The 21693-nt window shown below is 37.2% G+C and overlaps 1 protein-coding gene across 1 annotated transcript in view; it reads left to right on the top strand.

Annotated features, from left to right (window-relative positions):
* GTF2H1 (general transcription factor IIH, polypeptide 1, 62kDa) overlaps positions 1 to 21202 on the top strand; it is a 29391-nt gene extending 8189 nt beyond the window's left edge. The window contains exons 3-15 of the mRNA XM_010858446.1: positions 2175 to 2367; positions 3583 to 3748; positions 4711 to 4804; positions 6134 to 6283; positions 6411 to 6490; positions 9322 to 9449; positions 9563 to 9650; positions 11876 to 11964; positions 12338 to 12455; positions 16451 to 16541; positions 16962 to 17077; positions 18080 to 18172; positions 20197 to 21202. Coding sequence (XP_010856748.1) covers positions 2175 to 2367; positions 3583 to 3748; positions 4711 to 4804; positions 6134 to 6283; positions 6411 to 6490; positions 9322 to 9449; positions 9563 to 9650; positions 11876 to 11964; positions 12338 to 12455; positions 16451 to 16541; positions 16962 to 17077; positions 18080 to 18172; positions 20197 to 20283 — 1493 coding nt within the window. The 3' untranslated portion in view covers positions 20284 to 21202. The remainder of the gene's footprint in view (positions 1 to 2174; positions 2368 to 3582; positions 3749 to 4710; positions 4805 to 6133; positions 6284 to 6410; positions 6491 to 9321; positions 9450 to 9562; positions 9651 to 11875; positions 11965 to 12337; positions 12456 to 16450; positions 16542 to 16961; positions 17078 to 18079; positions 18173 to 20196) is intronic.
* The last annotated feature ends 491 nt before the right edge of the window (positions 21203 to 21693 follow it).

The following is a 21693-nucleotide window of genomic DNA, read 5'->3' as shown; positions in this document are numbered from 1 at the left end:
TATGAACAGTTCCCCAAAGGGCTTACCTCTAATTTGCTGCTGGAAAGAACCAAGATCTTCATCTTTCTCCCCTGAAATAACTTAGTATCTTAATTTCCAAAAGGAAATACTGTTTAAAATTCATAATATTAATAATTCAGTACTGCCTGAGCTGTCTGGTCTTTGTCCACTCTCCTGCCAACACTGCTTCCATTTAAAACTTTGTTTCTGTGGAGAAATGCCTCATTATCTTGCAAACTAGCATTGGTTCTTCTGTAGCCTCACGAAATAGGAACTGCCTGTATTAGCACTTGTTTTAAACGGGAAGCCTGCTGTATAGAGAACATGCCTATCCCCTATGTTGGGAGGAGAGCACATACCAAAATCTAGATGTGCATGAAAACAGTTTTCATTTTAAGTTGAATATTTGAAAGAGTGCTCATTTCTGAAAGAAGTCATTGAAAGTTTTCAGTAATAACGTTACTAAGGTAAAAATTAGCAATTATGTTAGTTTAAAAACTTCAGAAGTAGGCCTCTCAGGCACGAACTAAGGTAGAGCGAAAATAAAGCAACGACTAAGAAAAGATACCTAGAAAGGAGTGATAGTTTGTTTTGGAGGAATAGAATAGTAGAAGAGGCTGGCTGACAGTGTAAATGACTTCATATTGCTACTTTTAGCAGTAAGGTATTTTATCTAAACTGTTGGTTTGGAAGTAACATCTTCATTGGAAACATTTCTCTTTATTTAAGTGTTAGTAGATTGCTTTACACGGAGAAGGCAATGGCACCCCACTCCAGTACTCTTGCCTGGAAAATCCCATGGATGGAGGAGCCTGGTGGGCTGCAGTCCATGAGGTCTCGAGTCGAACACAACTGAGCGACTTCACTTTCACTTTTCACTTTCATGCCTTGGAGAAGGAAATGGCAACCCACTCCAGCGTTCTTGCCTGGAGAATCCCAGGGATGGGGGAGCCTGGCGGGCTGCTGTCTATGGGGTCGCACAGAGTCGGACACGACTGAAGCGACGCAGCAGCAGCAGCAGCAGATTGCTTTACAAGGAGCTCTTAGTTATGTGTTCACACTACCATGAGTCACGCATTTAGTGAGACAAAGCCCCTTCATCTGTTTCCCTTATGAAGAAGACAAGCCATGAGGCCCACTTTTTAAGAATACAGGATTTCTATTATGGAGGTATATTTTGACATTTCCAGCCCCAGTTTATATCGAAAATCTTCAAAGTTACAGAAAAGTTTAAAGAATGGTGCAGTGTATATCTGTAATTATATCCCATCTAAGTGTTGTTATTTTGCCATATTTGATATGGCAAAATATGTGCATACACTTTGACTGCTCATAACATTATGACACCAGGAGAATTTTAATAAATACCCATACCGCTGTTGGATTGTTTTCCCCAGTTGTCCTGTCTGGTGTAGGTTCATGTATGTACTTGTAGTCTCTGTAGTCTCTTCTTTAGGAGTATGGATTTGTAGAATATCATACATTCTGATTATATCAGATGAAGGTTTTATTTAATTATTTCCTGTATTTCTTATAAACTAAAAGTCAAGTCTACAGCCTTGATTATACTGAAGTTAAACATTTTCAGCAAGAAGAGCATCTAAGTGGCAGTGTTCTGTCACCTCAGAAAGCCCATAGTGTCAGGTTGTTCATTTTTAATGGGGCTAAGTTCAATTGTTTGGTTAAAGTGTTGACACCTGATCTCCAAATGTAAAATTACATATTTTCCTTTGCAGTTAGTAAATAAGCCATGAACTATATTTTGGAGTTTAATTGTGACAAATCATTTTTATTAATGATAATGTCAGGTGGAAGCAGCTGTTGGTGGATTCAGGACTCCTGAGTTGGCTGTTCAGAAAGCTTTAAAGAAATCTGCTCAGTTGAGTGGAAACAAAAGCCCTTTAGCATCCAGAGGTGGAATAGTGGGTAAGACATGCCACACAAAAACAGTACTATAGAAGGAACCTGAGTGTTACCAGTGAATTTGTTGAACCGTGCTCTGGTGATATGCAATTATTTGAAAAGAGTGGATTTCTTCTCAAGCATCAAGATTGGAATAGGGCAACTAAAACCCAAAGAAATCCCGAGTCTTCTTGGGATGAGAAGTAACTTATTGTGTGACTGTTGGCACAGTGCGAGTGTCCTCATCTAACTAGCCTCATGCTTCTCTTTAGGCCAGAAAATCAGTCCAGAAGGAAAAGCGAAAATTCAGCTTCAACTGGTCCTGCATGCAGGGGACACAACTAACTTCCATTTTTCCAATGAAAGCACAGCAGTGAAAGAGCGAGATGCAGTGAAAGACCTTCTTCAGCAACTGCTTCCCAAATTCAAGAGGAAAGCAAATAAGGAACTGGAAGAGAAGAACAGGTGAAGGAGGAAAAGAACAACCTTTTAAAGAGACACTAGGTTCTTACCAGTCAAGTAGCAGTTTGTTATTCTCACCCTTTGTGCTTTGACAGTGTAGTCTAGGAAAGTATAGGCTTTGTTATCTTTACCTCTGTGTTTGGTTTGTTTTTGTTTTAATTGGAGGAAAATTGCTTTACAATGTTGTGTTGCTTTTTGCTGTACAACAATGCAAATCAGCCATAATTATACATGTATCCCCTCCCTGTTAAACCCATCTACAGGGAAGGAATGGAGATGCAGATGTAGAGAATGAACTTGTGGACACAGTTGGGGAAGGAGAGAGTAGGACGAGTGGAGAAAGTAGCGTCAACATACGTACAGCATCTTGTGTAAATAGCTAGTGGGAAGCAGCTGAATGACATAGGAGCTCAATTTGGTGCTCAGTATGTTTGGTTCTTAACTTCAGCATCTTAACTACCTTTGGCTTTCAGCAAATGTGATGAATTAGGAGTTAAACTACTGCCTCGAGCCTAATATCAGATTAGGAGCAAAACTGTAATTCAAAGATGCCAAGGTCCCTTAATTCTCTGTCACAGAGAAGATTCTAAGAAGTGTGTTTGTGATTGAGAAACCTGAAAAAAGTCATACTGTGTAACAGTTTAGAAAACATCTAAAATAACAGGAATTTCTGGGCCTTCCTGGCAGTCCAGTGTTAAGAATCGACGCTTCCATTGCTGGGGCATAGATGCAATACCTGCTCAGGAACTAAGACCCTACATGCAGCGTGGTATGGTCAAATAAATAAATAAATTTAAAATACTGAGAATTTCTGACAAGATGAATTATCTTTCTGTACTTAGAGCTCCGAGTGTTTATCACCATGAAAAGCGTAGTTGATAGAAAATCCCTCTTCCCATTCAGCTTTTCGTGAAAGAAAGCACAGTACAGTACAAATGCAGCCTTTGTGTCCCTGGAACATAGGGATGAATAGGACCAAATCCAGGCCCTCAAAGACTTGAGCCTTTGCTGCTTCAACTGCCTTCCAGTTATCTGCACTGGATTTCTTCCTCCAAAAATGTGTTTTTGCTTTTAATTACTAACGAAGTAAAGGACCTTTGCCGTTCAATCATCACGAAATGAAAATTGGGTGTTTTGTGTAGCTAAGGTCTTTTTAGAATGCTGCCTAAATGGTGTTTTATTCTAAAAGTTCAATATGTTGATATATTCTATCACCAGAATGCTGCAAGAAGATCCTGTTTTGTTTCAGCTTTATAAAGATCTTGTTGTGAGTCAGGTCATCAGTGCTGAGGAATTCTGGGCCAATCGTTTAAATGTGAACGCAGCAGAGAGTTCTTCCACGTCTAATCACAAACAGGATGTTGGCATTTCTGCAGCCTTTCTGGTATGTGACCCTTCTACATTCCTAAGGAGGAAAAAACTGGTATATGTGCTAATGATGCCATTTTCTGTAAAATTTAGTATTTCCTTAAATTAACAGATACTTCAGTAGCCAGATACTCTTCTAAAATGGACTTTTGAAAATGAATCTTTTAGCAATTGGATTAATGCTTATTTCCCCTAATACTTTTAAAGTAAGGGCTTTCAGATATCTTTTTTTCCTTTTTTAATGATTTCAATATTTTACTTATAATGCAAGTTTAAATGTAAAATGACCATCATGTTATTAAAAAAGTAAAATTTGGGAACTTCTCTGGCAGCCCAGTGGTTTAAAACTCTGCACTTAAAATGCAGGGGGCACTGGTTCAGTTCCTGGTCAGGGAGGTAAGACCTCACATGCCATGTCACATGATCAAAAAGTTAAAAAAAAATTTTTTTTTAATAAAGATTTGTAAAATGTATCTTGAAAAGAAAGTTGAGAATAACGTATGTGTGGAATTAGAAGGTGAGTTTCAGTCTATACTCTGGTAAAACCAAAGCATTATTTATACACTTAACAAAAATCTCAGTACCAGTTACATGTTTGGCATCTTTCTGGGTGCTTAGCAGTGAATTGAATTAATAAGGCCTTTCTTAAAACAATCAGATAATATGTTGTAACCAAATAGTTAAATATTTCGTAACTGTAAGCTTTATGTTAAATTTCCACTAGGTATCTGCCTTTGGCCACATTTAAATGTGTCTGTTTGACCATGTTGTATTTTCAGAAACATAGATTTTACTGGTCACTAAAGTTATGTGAAGCAGGTCAGATTTATTTGACCCATCTCTATGCCAAAAGAAAAGGCAAAGGATTTGTCTGTCTCTGTATTTCATTCAGAGACTCTGTTTTTCCTCCTTTCTCCAGTGTCCATTGGGTTCTTAGACATCTTGGCCCAATACTCTTAACAAATGTCTTTATTTTAGGCTGATGTCCGACCCCAGACAGATGGATGTAATGGTTTGAGATACAATTTAACATCTGATATCATTGAGTCCATTTTTAGGACCTATCCAGCAGGTAAGAAGAATCATTTCTTTCAGATAGTTAAAATATTTGTTTGAATGAATTCAGTGAAATATCTGAAAAACAAAAAGCTTACCTTTATTCCTGATGAAGTACAATAAAATATGTAAAGTACTTTATCCAGTGCCTGACGTGGTAGATATTAAGAGCTTAGTGTGTAATGTACTGACATCGATCCATGGGTATGATGACTTTCTCATTCTTTCCACTGGTGGTTCTTAAACTTTATTTACCCTTTAACATGACCTGAGTAGGATGACATACTCCAGAGGCATCAGTAAATGAGTGTCTACAGCACTAACACAGATCATCCTTCATGCTGCCTGCAGAATGACTTTTCTAACCCACAAATCATTTCCCTTGGAGAAATCACCTAAAGTATAAATTGTTTGATCCTAGCTCTAGTGATGTTGATGTACAGCCAACGTTGAGAGCAGTTACTTCAGTCATTGTTCTAACCACATAAAGCTCTCAGGCCATTTTGTTCTCTCTCCCTGCTTCCTCAGCTTCTGCCCCTTTACTCCTTAGGAGACAGTCTCCTGCAGGATTCACCTCAAGCATCACTTCATTGCCACTTCTAAAATCTGACTTCCTTAGGCAGATGTAATCCCCTTCCCCATTCCATCTGCAGCGCTGGGTGTCTTACCACATTATAATGTAGTTTTCTATCTTTTTGATAATAATTATGTAGTGTTTACTCTCTGTCAGACACCATTCTGAGGCCTTTATGTGTGTGAACATTGTCACAAATAGTACCTATGAATTAGGTTATTTTTACCCCATGTTACAGATGAGGAAACCAAGATAAAGATTAAGTAATTTGTCCAGCATCGCATTGGATAATAAGTGGTAGACCTAGAATTTTAAACTCAGGCTTTCCAGCTTAAGAGACCTTAATCTCTTAACTTAATCTCTTTGCTTATTAGACAACACAGGCTTCTGGAGTTCTGAACTGATAGTCCAGTGGGTTAAGGAGATCTTTGTTTATTTCCCCAGTACCCAATATGGTGCCTTGGACTAAAAGTATCCATATATAAATGATCAAACAGGCAAACTCAGGTCTTCCTCTTATTGTTCCCAGTAAAACTTTGAAACTTGATAATTTTCTTGGAGCAAAATAAGGTTTTGTTTGTAATTTAAGATACGTAAAGGTAATGTCTAACGTAATCTCTCAAGTGATACTTATAGTTAAATTATTATATATTGTTTGTAAAGTTGAATACTTTTATAATTTGGTTTTGCTCTTGAACTACTTTTAAACTAATTTGAAAGGTTTTAAGAATTGGAAATTCAGTATATAACTATTGTGGTTTTTATTCACAGTAAAAATGAAATATGCAGAAAATGTTCCCCACAACATGACAGAAAAGGAATTCTGGACACGTTTCTTTCAGTCCCATTATTTTCACAGGGACCGGCTGAATACAGGGTCAAAGGACCTCTTTGCAGAATGTGCCAAAATAGATGAAAAAGGTAATTGCTTATCCCTGACACTCTAGCATTTAATCTGCTGCTCTCTAGTCATCAGTGCCATTAGTGATTTTTTTGCTTTCTGGGAAAGGTAAAACTGAATCAACTTTTTATTTCATTGATCCTTTAGGGTTAAAAACAATGGTTTCATTAGGAGTGAAAAACCCGCTGCTTGACTTAACAGCTTTGGAAGATAAACCATTAGATGAGGTAAGTAGCAGTAAAAGGATTTACAAGAGAAAACAGTCTTTTCTTAGTCTTCAGCATTTGTATTTTAAAATTGCCTGAAGTATAAATGTTCTACTTGTGAGAAGGTAAAACAGAATAATGTTATTTGGAGTGGTTTATCAAAAGTGCTTTTTTGATAGCACTGTTCATTATTAAGATTGCATGGGAGAACTGAAATTCCCCTGTGAGTTGGTAGAACATTTTTTACAAGAATTTTTTAACTCCCTTATCAACAGTTGTCTAGGTATTAATAAAGGTTTAACAAATGTTTTATGCTATATCTAACATTAAGTAACAGAGAAGGCAGTGGCACCCCACTCCAGTACTCTTGCCTGGAAAATCCCATGGATGGAGGAGCCTGGTAGGCTGCAGTCCCATGGGGTCGCTAAGAGTCGGACACGACTGAGCAACTTCACTGTGACTTTTCACTTTCGTGCATTGGAGAAGGAAATGGCAACCCACTCCAGTGTTCTTGCCTGGAGAATCCCAGGGACGGGGGAGCCTGGTGGGCTGCCGTTTATGGGGTCACACACAGTCGGACATGACTGAAGTGACTTAGCAGCAGTAGCAGCAACATTAAGTGTGAAAAAATATTCGTAGATAGGGAAAAGATGGTAAGCATCGTTGGTTGCCCACTATTTACCAAATGTTGAGCACAGGCATGACCCTTACTCCACATTAGCCCCGTTATGTTTCAATAGCTGGACCATCGAGTATGAGCTACCTACCTCAGCATCATGACTCCAGACTTAGAAATTCATCCAAGGCTAGAGAAATAGTTGATGCCATTCTGATCAAGGCTAATTGTGTCCCTGCCTCTATCTTTCTAGTCTAGAAAGGAACTTGCCTTCCTCAGTTACTCTCTAGACACTGTTACCTTTTAGTGCCCTTCCTTTCATTTAATTGTTAATTTTCTTGCTTTCCTTTGGCTCCTTTTCTATTGACATGTGCTCTTGTCTTTTTTCTCTTAGTGTATGCATGCTCCAGGTGAGAAAACCAATGTTAAAATTTCATCTATAGTCTAAATTATTAAATTAACAGAAAATAATCCTTGGTGCCCCATTGAGTTGTTTGCCTAATGAAATTCAGTTGTTTTCTTGAAAATTCTCAGCACTCAAGTCACTTCCTTGGTAAATCTCAACACATTATAAACGTGACCTCTTTAATCACCCTGAGAAAATGAAGCTAAATAAACCACACAGCTGTTAAGTACATTAACTTTAAAACCACACTACTTGGTTTTAAACTGTAGTTTTTTTAATGTTTCTAATATCAGTTTTCTTGTAGAATGAGGTTAATAGTTCTGACCTTGAGGGGTAAGAAATTTGGAGAGGTGTTGTTTAAGGATACAAACTTAAAGCTAGTAGATCATTTTTGTAGACCTAATGCACAGCATGGCTGACAGTAGAAGCCTCAGGTTGCTCAGAAACTGGGTCTTAGTTCTCAACAAGAGAAACGATAATTATGTGACATGATGGGGTATTAGCTACACTGGTGATCATTTGCAATCTGAAATCAACACATTGTAAACCTTAAACTTACACAATGATCTGTTACTTATTATTATTATTTACATTTTTAGAACTATCCATGTTGTATTCCCTTGCATGGATATATAAAAATTTATAAAACCAAGCCTTTTAATAAAAGTGTTGGTTGATTCAATTTTTCCCTCTTTACCTATCATCCTCTAGTAATTCTGTCCCAGGATATGGGCTTGGGGCTCCTTGTAATTACATTCTTTCCATTCCGTTGCTAAAAATATAAATACTAATTGTGTGATGATAACTCCCAATTAGTCCTGGTCTGGCTAACCCAAGAAGTCCAGAATCATATGTCCAACTTCCTACTTGGCATCTTCATTTAGGTTGTTTCCACACCCCTCAGTATAACATGTCCAAAATGGAGTCTTTGATTCCCATCCTCAAAAACCTATTTCTTCCTGGCCCTTCCCTATGTCAGTTTAAAAAAAAAAACATTACTATGGACCCGTTTGTTCAAGCCAAAACCTAGTGGTCTCCTTGGTCCCGCCCCTTTGTAGGCCTCCAACATTCAGTTGCTCGGCAAGTGCGCTACATCTCAAAACTATCTGCACAGACACATTAGCCTCCTAATTGATCTTCTTGTTTCTTTTTGTTCCCTACAGTTTATTCTTCCCTAGCAGTAAGAGTTATAAATCAGATCATAATGTTCCCCTATGTAAAAACGTTTTCAGGGGTTTCTCACTGAACTTACGATAAAGTCGGAACTACTACCAGGCTCTAATTAATTTGGCCTCTGCGTACTCAGTTGGGGCTGTTTCCTGGCCCACCCTTCATTTGAGGTATACTGAACTGCATACAAACCCATGACACAATATGTTTTACATTACTCCTATACCTTTTGTTTAAGCAGTTTCTTCTTCCTGAAATGTTGTCTCAGTGTTTGCCTTGCAAGCACCTACCTATTCATCTTACGGTGCTCCATGAAGCTCTTTTGAACCTACCCTCCCCGCCCCCCACCTCTAATGGGATTGACCACTTCTTTCGTAGCACCTGTAAGTTTTAACTTAAGTGTAATGGCTTACAGCCCAGCATCCCACTAACCAATATTTTAATGTTTCGCTAACTAGTCCAAAATTGCTCCTTAGGGAAAAAATGCAGCACTTAGCAGTTAAGATATTTTTGTGATACTAAAAGCAGTTAGTAGCATTTTTTCATTTTTGTGTGTGTGTATAATGTTATTTTTAAATTTTTACCTGTAAATATTTTTTAAGTCCTATATCCAGAAAATTTTTTCAACTCAACATATCTCTACTAAATTGTTCCTTGCAGGGCTATGGCATTTCCTCCGTGCCATCTACTTCTAATTCTAAATCCATCAGAGAGAATAGCAACGCTGCCATCATCAAGAGATTTAACCATCACAGTGCCATGGTCCTGGCAGCAGGTCTCAGGAAACAGTTAAGTACACATGCAAAGGGGCACTAACTGGGTTTTCCGTGATAGCCAGATAGAGTTTTGTTGTTGTTCTTCCTGTGGTACTTAACATTATTTTTTTTCCCTTTGTTTTCAGAGAAGCACAAAAGGAACAAAATGGCGAGCCCAGCAGCGTTGATGGCAATTCCGGAGATCCAGATTGCTTTCAGCCAGCAATTAAAAGGGTATGAGTAAAAAGTCTGGAATGTTTATGGCTCAGATTTCTCCACATATATGTTATGTAACTGCCAGTACCTTATGTTGACCCTTGATAAGTTCAGATGGCTTTAATTCTTCTGACCAAGCCATTAAGTATTTGGCTTAAAGAATACTTCCTCAGTTTTGGCTTGCCTGCCTACTTTCCATAGACTTGTCTGTTAACTGGTTTTATTATTTTATTTTTCCCCTTCACCTATAAACACACATAAATGTTAACTCATAATTTTATTTTCTGGAAAAGAGTACCCAACAAAGGCAATATGACAGAAAAAACTAAAGGTTTGTGTATTTGATTTTAAAAGATAAGATTTGGCCCTCATGTAAAACCTAGCATTTTAGACCTGGAAATGTCTTTCATTAAATAGTGAAGATGGATTGTGAGGGCGTATGAACAGTTACCTACTTATATATTTATTTTCTCTCTGCAACTTTGCCAGGCTTCTATATCCCTCAATTTTAAGTTCCTCCCTTGTTTTAAAAATCATGATAAGGCTTTCTTAGAGGGCGATCAGGCAATATAGTGTATTAAATTTTTAAAGGTTTAACCCTTAATTTCACTTCTGAACAGTATTCCACTTGGAACTTTTTTTTTTCTTTCTTTAAGATATATGCAAAGATTTAGATACAAATACACTGACAGTATTATAATTGAGAAAATAGCAAACATCATGATATTCGTGATAGATCCCTACAGTGGAGATTGATGCATGCAGCAAATAATGATTACTTTAAAGGATTAATGATACATTGAATTAAAGTGACTTCACATATACCGTGACAATAGTTCACTTCATTACAATTAAAAGAAACCATTTTTTAGTTGCCTTACATGCCATATTAGGTGGCAGGAAACAAAAATGATTAAGACTGGGTTTTTGTCCTCAAAGAATTTAGTGTCTATAGGTAAGACAAAATGAATAATTGTAAAACAGAATTTAAAGTATAGTAATTATTTACAGTAGGAACCAGAGAGTAAGTAGATAAAGTTTGTAGAACAAACTGATACACAATTAAGTTTATGAACTTTAAGAGATTATGGGTCCTTTATGTATTTCAGTCACCTAATATGTTTCTACAGGATATACATCTTTAAAATTACCAAAGTAAGGTATTTCTTTTCTGAAATAAGCAAAGTGAAGCTAAAATATAAGTTAGAGATGCCAAAAAGAAGTCTAGGGAGTGATTTTTTGCTTTGCAATATTGCACTGAGTACCCTTGATTCTTGGTAGTGATGAAATTGTCAAAAATCACTGTGTGAATTTTCACAATATTCAATGATAAACTGACTCAAGATGTTCTTCCACATCAGTAGTTGTCTGCTGTGTGTTCTACAAGGGATTTATAGAATAAGAGATCCTGGAATAATAATAGAGTCCTCATATTCTTGGAGCTTTCAGTTAAGTGTGAAAGTTAGGTGGATGACGAGGCCTTGGCAGAGACTTAGGATTTGGATTTATATAAGAGGTTGGTCAGGACATGACTTAAATCAGGCAGCAGCAGGGGTAAAAATGAGCTTGACATATGGGAACGGTAGTGAAAGACATCAGTATGCCTTGAAGTTGACTCAAGGGTATAGAGATGAAAAAGTAGTAAAAACACGCCAAGTCTAGGTGAGGTGGGACTGATTGATACATTACTCTGAGTAGCATGCTAAAGTCAGATTTGTTCCTATACAGTCCAGGAGAAAGCACATTAGTAAAACCAAAATAAAGAATGCAGACATAAACCCAAATACATGAAGGGATTAAATACACACGTGATAAACATGGCATTTCAGAATCAGTGGGGAAAGATGTTATTCTACAAATGTTGTTGGGGGACTGATTAATAATATTTTTTTTAAAACTGATTCCCTACCTTATTCCATAATAAATTCTGTTGGATCAAAGCTTAAGCAAAAAAAAAGAAAAAAATCCACAGAAGAATAAGTATAAAGGGAAGAATTAAAACTGAAAAACACCAAAGTGGGGGCAAAAAGTATTTGCAACACAGGTAATAAAATTAATTTTTTTAATTTATTTTGAGTAAAATCCACATTTTCATCTATCAGATTTTCAAATATTAAAGGTTTAATGATGCATAGTATGGTCAGAGTATAGGAAAACAGTTACTCTTGTTAAGTGGTAGCTGTGTATAGAGGGAACACATGTAGGAAGTGCAGCAATAAAAAGTGTTGTGTTGATAATTATAGGCGAAGTTACAAGAATCCATTGAATATGAAGACTTGGGAAAAAATAATTCCATAAAAACAATTGCACTAAACCTCAAGAAGTCAGATAGGTAAGTTTGGTGACTATTAAATTAATTTGAAGCAAAATAGTTTTATATCACAAGTTGGTACAGAATTTATTCTGCAAGTATAGTATTCAAGTTTTTATCAGTTTGTTGCCATAAAATATAGTATTGTATTTCCTTAAAAAGTTACTTTGTACATCTCAGGAAAGGATCCTAAATGATTGAAGCGAAGAAAATAACTTTTAGCTATCTATGCTGTTCTCTTCCTAATACCCTTATTGGAATTAAGTTATTTAATTGAAATATCTTTAACTCTTTACTTGGGGGGAATGTTGTATGGAGACTGCTAAAATATTTGACAGACAAATATTGAGCACCCTTATTCTGTGTGATTAGTAATTTCTTGGCTAATCTTCAGGTATTATCATGGTCCAACTCCAATCCAGTCGCTGCAGTATGCAACAAGTCAGGACATTATTAATTCTTTTCAAAGTATTAGACAAGAAATGGAAGCTTATACACCCAGATTAACTCAGGTAGGTGATTTATACAGTGTGAAAAACAGAATCCCCAGTTACTTTTTATGAGCACATTCATATTTATAAAACTCATACTTAACTTGGGGTAAAGACATATTTCTGCTTAATAAATTGAAAAAGTCAGGTAAAGAGAAATATTTGGCATACCTGAAGTTCAGATGATAATGAAAATAAGATAATGAGTTTTGTGGTTGCTGACTTTTTTTCTTCCATATATACAGTTTTATTGGAAAAATCTCCCAGATTTCCAAAAAATTTCTGGACATCATTCTGTAGATATTCTTTGTTTCTCCCTGCCCTTAGACATACTTCAGATGATCAGCAAGTTCTGTCAGTTCAGTAATTCTTGATTCCATCACCTCGACTTAGGTAAACGGGACAGGTTTTCAGCACAGCCACTGCAAGTTATTTTAATAAAAGCATGATTCCAACCACATCACTCTGCAACTTGAAAACCTTTACTGCTTCCCTTTCTTCTCATAGTAACTGTCTGGATGTTCTTTGTCTGGCTCGCCAAACCCTACAATCTGACCTAACCCACATCTCTAGTCCCAACTCCAGCCATATCGCCACCCTTTCCTTCCCCACATAACTTAAAAAAAGAGTCCTGTACTCCAGCCTAACACTCTGTAAACTACCCAGAGGTTTTTAATCATATCATCTACATGCTTCCTGTGCTTTTTCTCAGGCTTTCTCTCTTAAGAGTGTCTTTTGCCTGTTTCTGTGTCAAGGAACAAATAGTAATAATTCAAAGTAGTTCAAATTCCATTGCCTCTTTAAAGCAGTCCTCAGCATGCCCAGTAGTGAGTTATTTTTTCCCTTTTCTCTATTTTCATAAACACTCAGACACTGAATTGAAAGCTGAATTGTAGTGCTTATCACATATGGGGACTGACTTTTTAACTTTTAACCTTGAAATAATCTTAGATTTACAAAAAGTTGCAAAAGTTTTCTGACCCATTTTGAAGGTAGATCCCTTGTGAGCATGCTAAGTTGCTTCAGTCATGTCCAACTCTTTGCAACACTGTGGACTGTAGCCCAGTAGGCTCCTCTGTCCACCGGATTCTCCAGGCAAGGATACTGGAGTGGCTTTTCATGCCCTCCTCCAGGGGATCTTCCCAAACCAGGGATTGAACCCACATCTCCTAAGTCTCCTACATTGGCAGGTGAGTTCTTTACCACTAGCGCCACCTAGAAAGCCCCAGATCCTTTACATCTAAATAACACACTACAATTACAGAAACAATAAGTTAACATTGTTTAAGTCTTATTATCTAACCTGTATTCTTTAAAAAAAATTTTTTTTTTCTTTATTTGGCTGTACATGGTCTTTGGAGAAGGAAATGGCAACCCACTCCAGTATTCTTGCCAGTAGAATTCCATGGACAGAGGATCCTGGGGGGCTACAGTCCATGGAATCACACAGAATAGGACATGACTGAGCAACTAACACACATGGTCTTAGTTGAGGCACTCAGGATCTTAGTTGTGGCATATGGGATCTAGTTCCCTGACCAGGGATCACGCCCAAGCCCCTGTATTGGGAGCATGGAATCTTAGCCTGTAGACCACCAGGGATGTCCCTAACCTATATTCTTGGAAAAATTTCACCAATAGTACCATTAATGTCCCTGTAGCAAAAAAAAGAAAAACTTTTTTTGGTCCAGCATCCAAATCAGATTCATGAATTGCATTCGGTTTTTACGTCTCTTTAGTTTCCTTTACAGTGGAGTAGTCTTTCAATCTTTATCTTTCATGACCTTGATGTTTGAAGAGTAGGTCAGTTTTTTGTAGAATGCCCTCAACTTCAGTTTCGCATTTTCTCATGATTGGATTTCGCTTTTGGCAAGAATCCCACCACGTTGATGTGTAAGTAATATGGCATCCTTTGTACATCTTATGAGGACGCACATATTTATTTGTCCTGCCTTGCAGTGTTAACTCTGATCACTTGGTTAAGGCACTATCTGATTTCTCTGCGGAAAACTTACCAATTTTTCCCTTCATAATTAGTAAGTATCTTGTGGGGAGATACTGTGTAACTATTTTGTTTACCCTCAAACTTCTACTCACTAATGTTTTAGAATCTGTTGATGATTCTTGCTGAAAACAGTTATTATCATAGTGGTAGTTAAATGGTGATTTTCTAATTCTGTCCTCCCATCAGTTGACCTTCTGAACCTCCCTGACTCATTCATATTTATTTACTTTTCTTTATAAGCATGGATTCTTATATTCTGTGGGTTATAAATTGTTGCTATCCTTTTTTTTTTTAAACTGAGATATCTTACAGTAAAATTTACATTTTCAGTATATTCTTTTGAATTCAGTGTCTATATACAGTCATGTCATTACCAACACAATCAAAATAAAAAGCAAGTTTTGTCACCCCTGAAAAGGTGCCCTTGCACCTTTGTAGTTAGACCCTTTCCACGCCCTTTATACTGGCCCCTGTCTCTTTCTGACAGTATCTTCATCAGTTTTGAGCGCCTCTTTAGTTTATGGCACAATGAGATAGTACTCCAAGTTCATCTGACTCTTTCCCTGCCTGGCAAGTGTTGAGTAGGTTTAGAAACCAAGATCTGAGTCCTAGGTGGGATGTCATTTGCTACTGGTCTCTTTGTCCTGTTAGTGGACAAAGCAAAGAAATATGTGTGTACGTACTTATGCTCACATAACAAATATGGGATTGTCTGACTATATCTTTCCTTCTAGATTTGGCCCTTGGGCCAAAGTAGTTCCACCTAACTTTTTTTTTTTTACATTTATTTATTTATTTAGTTCAAGTTTGAAAAAGCACTTATTTTGTACAAGTTCTTTTTAGTGTATATAGGTCAACACTAAGTTTTTTCAGCTGTGGTTAGTTTAGATTTTTCCCTCCAAAAAGTGATTTGATTATCTGAGACATGTGCGAAGATGATCCGCCATCGGGTGTGTGTTCCCGAGTGTAGCCAGTGACCGGTCAGCAAGTTTAGCAGTCAGTGAAACTTGTGGTTACGGTGCATTATCATACTTTCTGACAGAAGGAAATAGGAATCAAGTGAACTTTCATGTCTGCTTGACTCATAGTCAACCTGTAATGTGCTCTTTACACCAAGTTCTGTTTTTCATCCAGCCCATACATACCTGGATTTCTACTTGTAAAACACACTAACCCTGTGCTTGAGCTGTTCAGCAGATGATTTGTTCCTCACTATGACTGGTCCTTGGTACTTGTTAGGCACTCATTGAAGAGATACATCAGTTATGTCCCTGGATGTTCATGTGGATACAGTGGGGAATGTAGGTTTTTTTCCCCTTTTGGCAATGTGTATCCACTTCCTTGAAAAATGGCAAGTGATATATTTCTACTTTGCTGGATTTTCTTATGTCAGCTGCCAGTCAAGGTTTATCATGTTTTTTTGACATTTTCTTTCCTTAAACTCAGTTTTACCTTCAGTGCTAAGAAGTTGGTACTTAAGAAAGAGCTTGGCTATATCACTTATATGTGGACTCTAAAAAATAGTACAGATGAACTTATTTACAAAACAGAAACAGACTCAGACATAGAAAACAAACTTCTGGTTACCAAGGAGAAAGTGGGAGTAGGGGTGGGGGAGGCAGGAATAAATTGGGAGTATGGGACCAGCAGATGCACACTACCACATAGAAAATAAACAATAAGGATTTACTGCACAAGGAACTGTACTCAGTACCTGGTGATAAATTAGAAGAAAAAAAGAATATGGTTATATACATATATATGTTTAACTGAGTCAGTCTGCTGTATACCTGGAACTAGCACAATGTTGTCAATCAGCTATACTCTCTAAGGTGGGGAAGCTTGACTGGACAAAAGGGGATGTATTTTGAGGTACCTGTAAATTTGGTATTCCTGAAAGATTAGTAGGTATTCTAGTAGCCCTATGGGAAGCAGTTCACTCTGGTTGCTGTAGATTGTGTATTTATGGACATTTGCTGTTAAACTGAAATGTTTCCTTCATTCCTTTCAGGTTCTCTCAAGTAGTGCTGCCAGTAGCACCATCACAGCCCTGTCGCCTGGAGGAGCACTGATGCAGGGAGGGACACAGCAAGCCATAAACCGTAAGTGCTGGACCTCCTGTTGCTATCCCTTTACCTAAATCAGCTCTAAAGCAATTTGAGAAGAGTGTTAAAGTTGTAGTGGTTTTCCTTTGGAACATTTCCAGGATCTGTGTTTTGTTTTTATGCATCCAGATCCTGAAGCATACCTAGAAAACAGCTTAATGTTTCAGTACTGTTTTAATATTACAAACAGTGGCACATTGCTATGTCATACTAAAAGGTTTTTTCCCTCTCCTACCTCTTAAAGCAAAACCTGAAAAGGCCTCTGAAACCCCAAGGGAATTTAGAAATCACTAATTTAGAATAGCACATCCAGGTTTAACATTGGTAGGGTGCACATTCACATTTATACTGTGAGTCAGAGACTGCATACACATGGGAAAATAGCTTTTATTCTGTGAACCTCTTTTTCTTTTGCAGAGATGGTGCCAAATGATATTCAGTCTGAGTTGAAACACCTATATGTGGCTGTTGGGGAACTTCTACGGCACTTCTGGTCCTGTTTTCCTGTTAATACACCATTCCTAGAAGAAAAGGTTAGAACTGATCCCAAACACAGCCAGCTGTTTTGATAATGTGAATTAGTGAGGTGTTATCTTGACGTTGGAAAACTGTATTGAACATTTACCATGTGCCAAACGCTACTTTGCCTATATTGTTTCATTTAAGCCTCACAGCATCCTCATGGAGTAGGTATTGATACCCATTTTGTAAAGAAACTTGAGATCCAGAGCAGTTCCATAACTATTAATTGTACATCTTAAAACTTAACTATCATTTTGCTGTACACCAGAAACAAACACAACATTGTTAAGTCAACTATACTTCAATTTTTAAAAAACAGTAATAGCCTTACTATATAAATTATCTTACAGACAATCTTTAGGGTCTTCCCTAGTGGTCCAGTGGTTAAAAGTTCACATTTCCAGTGCAGGGAGTGTGGGTTCATTTCCTGGATTATCTTTAAAGCTACAGAAAAGGTGCATTTTTCATCTATAATTTGCAAAAGAATAAAAAATTTGAAATAATCGGTATTGGCCAGTTTGATGAGAGTCCTTTCTTTTACTGCTAGTACTACCTTTTTAAAAAATGCTTTGACCCAGAAATTCAACATTTAGAAATATAAGAAAATAATAATTAAGAATGAGTGTATGCAAATATTGAGCCATAGAGATGTTTTTCTACCACTGTCTATGTTAGAAATGGTCTGATATCTATCAGAAGCAGATTGGTTAAAGATATATCCATTTTAAATGATGACCTAATATTTAATGACTTAAAGATGTTCACATTAAACCAAGTGGAATTTTATAACAGTATATACTGTATGTTTTCCACATACATATTTATACACATGCACAAAAAAAATATCAGGAAGGATAGGAATTATGAACTCAAAAAATCTAAATATATTAGATAACTGCTTCTCTGCCTGGTGAAGCCAGTAAATCTTAAAGAAAGTAACCTTATGTGTATTTTTCCCTTGATCTTTGTAGGTTCTTGAGAGTCTAATTCATTATTTATCTCATCTTTTTTAGGTAGTGAAAATGAAAAGTAATTTGGAACGATTCCAAGTTACAAAGCTCTGCCCATTCCAAGAAAAAATTCGGAGACAGTATTTAAGCACAAATGTAAGGCAAGAATCTAGTTTTGGCCTGATTTTTTTCTCTGTAGTAAAATGATGAAATTAACTTTGTTTTCCTGTAATTGAGTATATATGTTGTTTTTTATGTCCCTGGGAATCCTGTTTTTTAATTGTAAAATGTATCACACATTCATAAGTGTGTAAAATACAGTTGCTTTTTGAAGCAGTAAAGCCAGTGTCTGTGTACTCACCAAGCATGGTAAGAAATAGAGCCAGCACCTGAGTGCCCCTGGCCAGTTGCCCACACCTCCTTCACACTCTCTCAAGGTCATGACTAACCCAGCATCTGTAATAATCATCTTCATGCTTTTCTTTATAGATTTACAACCTATGTGTATGTTCCTAAAAATGTTTATTTTGAAAACCTAAGTAACAAGTTACATTCTAGCAGTGCAAAGAATGGCAGAGTTGCCATTCTGTGAGAGTGAGCTGGAAAGTTCCTGGGTGATGGCCTCAGCTCCCCTGTTGACAGCAGGGCAGCAGTGAGGTGATGCGTGAGAAGTGTCACCTGCACTCAGGATTTTTAATGTTTTTAATGCAAGACTAGAGCCAGCCACACACAAAACCACACACACGCAGAGCAACTGCACAAGATTCTTTCTCTGTGTGTAATGCAAGTCTTCTCAAAGATGACTATGGAAAAAATAGCACATAAAACTATTTTTGTTCAGTATGTAAGTAGGATAAGCAAAACAGGAAATTTCACAGTTGAAAGCTGAAAAATCTTCATTGATAAAAGTTTTTATTCCCTAAACATTGTTTTTTTTTCCTCAAAACGTAATATTATTTATAATCAGAAAAGAATCTTGAAGTGTCTTCCCACAGCAGAGCAAGGATCTCAGATTCAGTTCATGTGCCTTCTCATTTGATTGTAACTGCCTGGAGCACTGTAAAAAGGTCTCTGGTAAAAAGAATTCTGAGGCCCTGAGCAGCCTTACACAAGGCTGTAGTGGTCATCTCTTCTAACTGGTACTGTGGAAACATTGTGGCCTGTCAAGCAGAATAAATGGTTTTTATGTAGTTTACCGACAGAAGTAAATAACACTCCCCTACACAAACACACTTACTGATAACAGATGTGGTAAATAAGGGTTTGTTTGTTTCTAACTCTACCTCAGATTGAATCCAAATTGTTGGCATGCTATAAGGATTTAAGCCTTCCTGTTCTCTGTCTCCATACTGCCAAAATTGACTTGGAGACATTACAAAAATTTTACTTCCAACCATGTAAATTACACTGTCCACTTCCAAGGAAATAGATAATCCAAGGACATTCTACCTCAGGAGCCTTTATCAGCTTAGATCAGTGTGGTCCTTTTGACTTCTAGTTATGTCTATGATGAGGGCAAAAATTTTTTCTACTCAAAGTACATAGTCCTGACAGAAGGGGTTTCATAGTACTTGTGTGGAGGTTTAAGACTAATTACATTTTTCTGTAATCTATTATGTGGAAATCCTGAAGTGTTGAGAGCTGGAAAAGACCTAGAGAACATAGAAAAGTGCTTCTCAAGCTTGGCTGTTCAGCAGAATTAAGCTCAGAAGCTTTTGAAAATCAAAAGATTCCTGGGTATCATCTCAGACCTGCTGCCTCAGAATCTTCAGGGGAGTAGGGCATTTTTTATATTTTCTCTCAGATAGTGTTGATGCCCTCTGGATTTTACTTAGAAGTCCAATGTTTAAATCTCGAAACCTCTGATTTGACAGAAGAAACTGAGACCTGTAACACAGATTTTCCTGTTGTTCTGTGGCTGGTTAATGACAGGGCAGACATACAGCGTAGGCAGAGCAGGGGAACTTCAGCCTATACTGTACACCGCCCCCATCCCTCTTACCTTTCTATATGAAATGTATCTGAGAACCTTCACAGAGGGCCTGCATATTGCCTCATTGGGGAAATAAAAAAGAGCTTTGCAACTGCGCTCTGAAATATGTACCAGATCTGAGTCAGAAGCATTAACCTCACCAGCCATTAGCCCGTTGTTGCTTAAGAGTGTTGTGTTTGTTTTTCAGCTGGTAAGTCACATAGAGGAGATGCTCCAGACAGCCTACAACAAGCTCCACACGTGGCAGTCACGTCGTCTGATGAAGAAAACGTGAAGTGTCTGCAGCTCTCACAGGTTTTGTGAGACTGAGAGAACTGTGGCCTGCAGTAACTCTGGAAACCTGGCCTGACAGACATGCAGGCGATCACACAGAAGTGACAAGAAACATCTGCAGCGCGCCGACTCTTGGAGCTGATGCTGTTGTACTTGCACATTGAGAACTGAAAGGAAAGGAACTGTGATTAAACTAAAAGCTGGGGAAGTAAATTAAGGCAGAACCAAAATGAGCTAAGTTGCAAATATATATATATATATATATTTTAAAAAGATACTGTTTACTGCAGTTACTCAGGAACTGCTTTTGATTCACATTAAGCTGCTTTCAGAAATTTAAAAAAAAAAAAAACACTTTTTAAAAGGGTGCATTGATAAATCTGAGGTTTTCGTTTTGTTTTTTTTCTGTGTAAATTTTTTTCCTAAGTTTATGGCACAGGGTACACCTTAAGTATTTCTCCATCTTCCACTTGGATCCTCAAGTTTTGCTGAATTCTAGTTGTACCTTACATCAGCAAGTTAAAGAGAGTACTTTAAAATAAAGCAGAGGGAGACTGTTGCTCAGCCATCCAGAAACAGTTGTAGTCAGAAGACATCATTGGTCCTGTGTTTCCTACGGAAATAAGAAACAATAAATATTGCACTGAATGTTTGTGGTTTGGAGTCCCTAAATGATAAAGAGGGGACATGTGTGCAGAAAGTCGTGTGAGGTTTTTATGCAGAATTTTGTCAGAGGACAATGGCGCTGCATGTTTTTCTTTGAGTGCAAATGTACATTGCTAAGATTTTTTTTAAGATGGCATGTGCTTTGAAAAGAGGCAATTGCATTTTTAAGAGTTTAAAAATCTTATGAGTGAGAAATATAAGAAATCTTACTTATTTTCACCTCTTTAGAAAAAAAATAAAAGATGTTTCTCATATCTCTCTTTCTCTAGTATCTGACTGTTGGCAAAGTGATAATCATTACATAGTAACTGCAAAGCCTAAATGCAAAGGAAAAAAAAGATATGTTCATGTTTTTAGAATCCATGCCATATTTTGTTCCTAATAGGATCAACTCAATATTTATCTAAGACTTTAGATGTCTTGTATTAAAATTACAGGAAAAAGTAAAACTTTTTATAGATACTCTTAACTGCAACACATCCTTTGGATTCTCCTTACATGTGGTGCTTACTTGGTTGGGTTGCTCGAGGGCTACTCATTACTTTTTTAAGCCATTATACAAGCTGGTTATTTTCCATATAAAGTGGCTGCAGTAGGTCAAAAACCAGTTCAGACTTCGAACCAGTAAAAGGAAAGCAACATCAGTCTTCTGCTTCAGTCCCGCCGTTTCTCTTCCAGACCAGTATAGTGATGGTGTGTTATAACTTACAGTTTTACAAAGTACATTTCAAATGTATGATTGTCA

The sequence above is a fragment of the Bison bison genome, unplaced genomic scaffold (assembly GCF_000754665.1).
Source record: "Bison bison bison isolate TAMUID 2011002044 unplaced genomic scaffold, Bison_UMD1.0 scf7180017864388, whole genome shotgun sequence".
Classification (NCBI taxonomy): Eukaryota; Metazoa; Chordata; class Mammalia; order Artiodactyla; family Bovidae; genus Bison; species Bison bison.
This window is presented reverse-complemented; position numbering and strand designations above follow the sequence as displayed.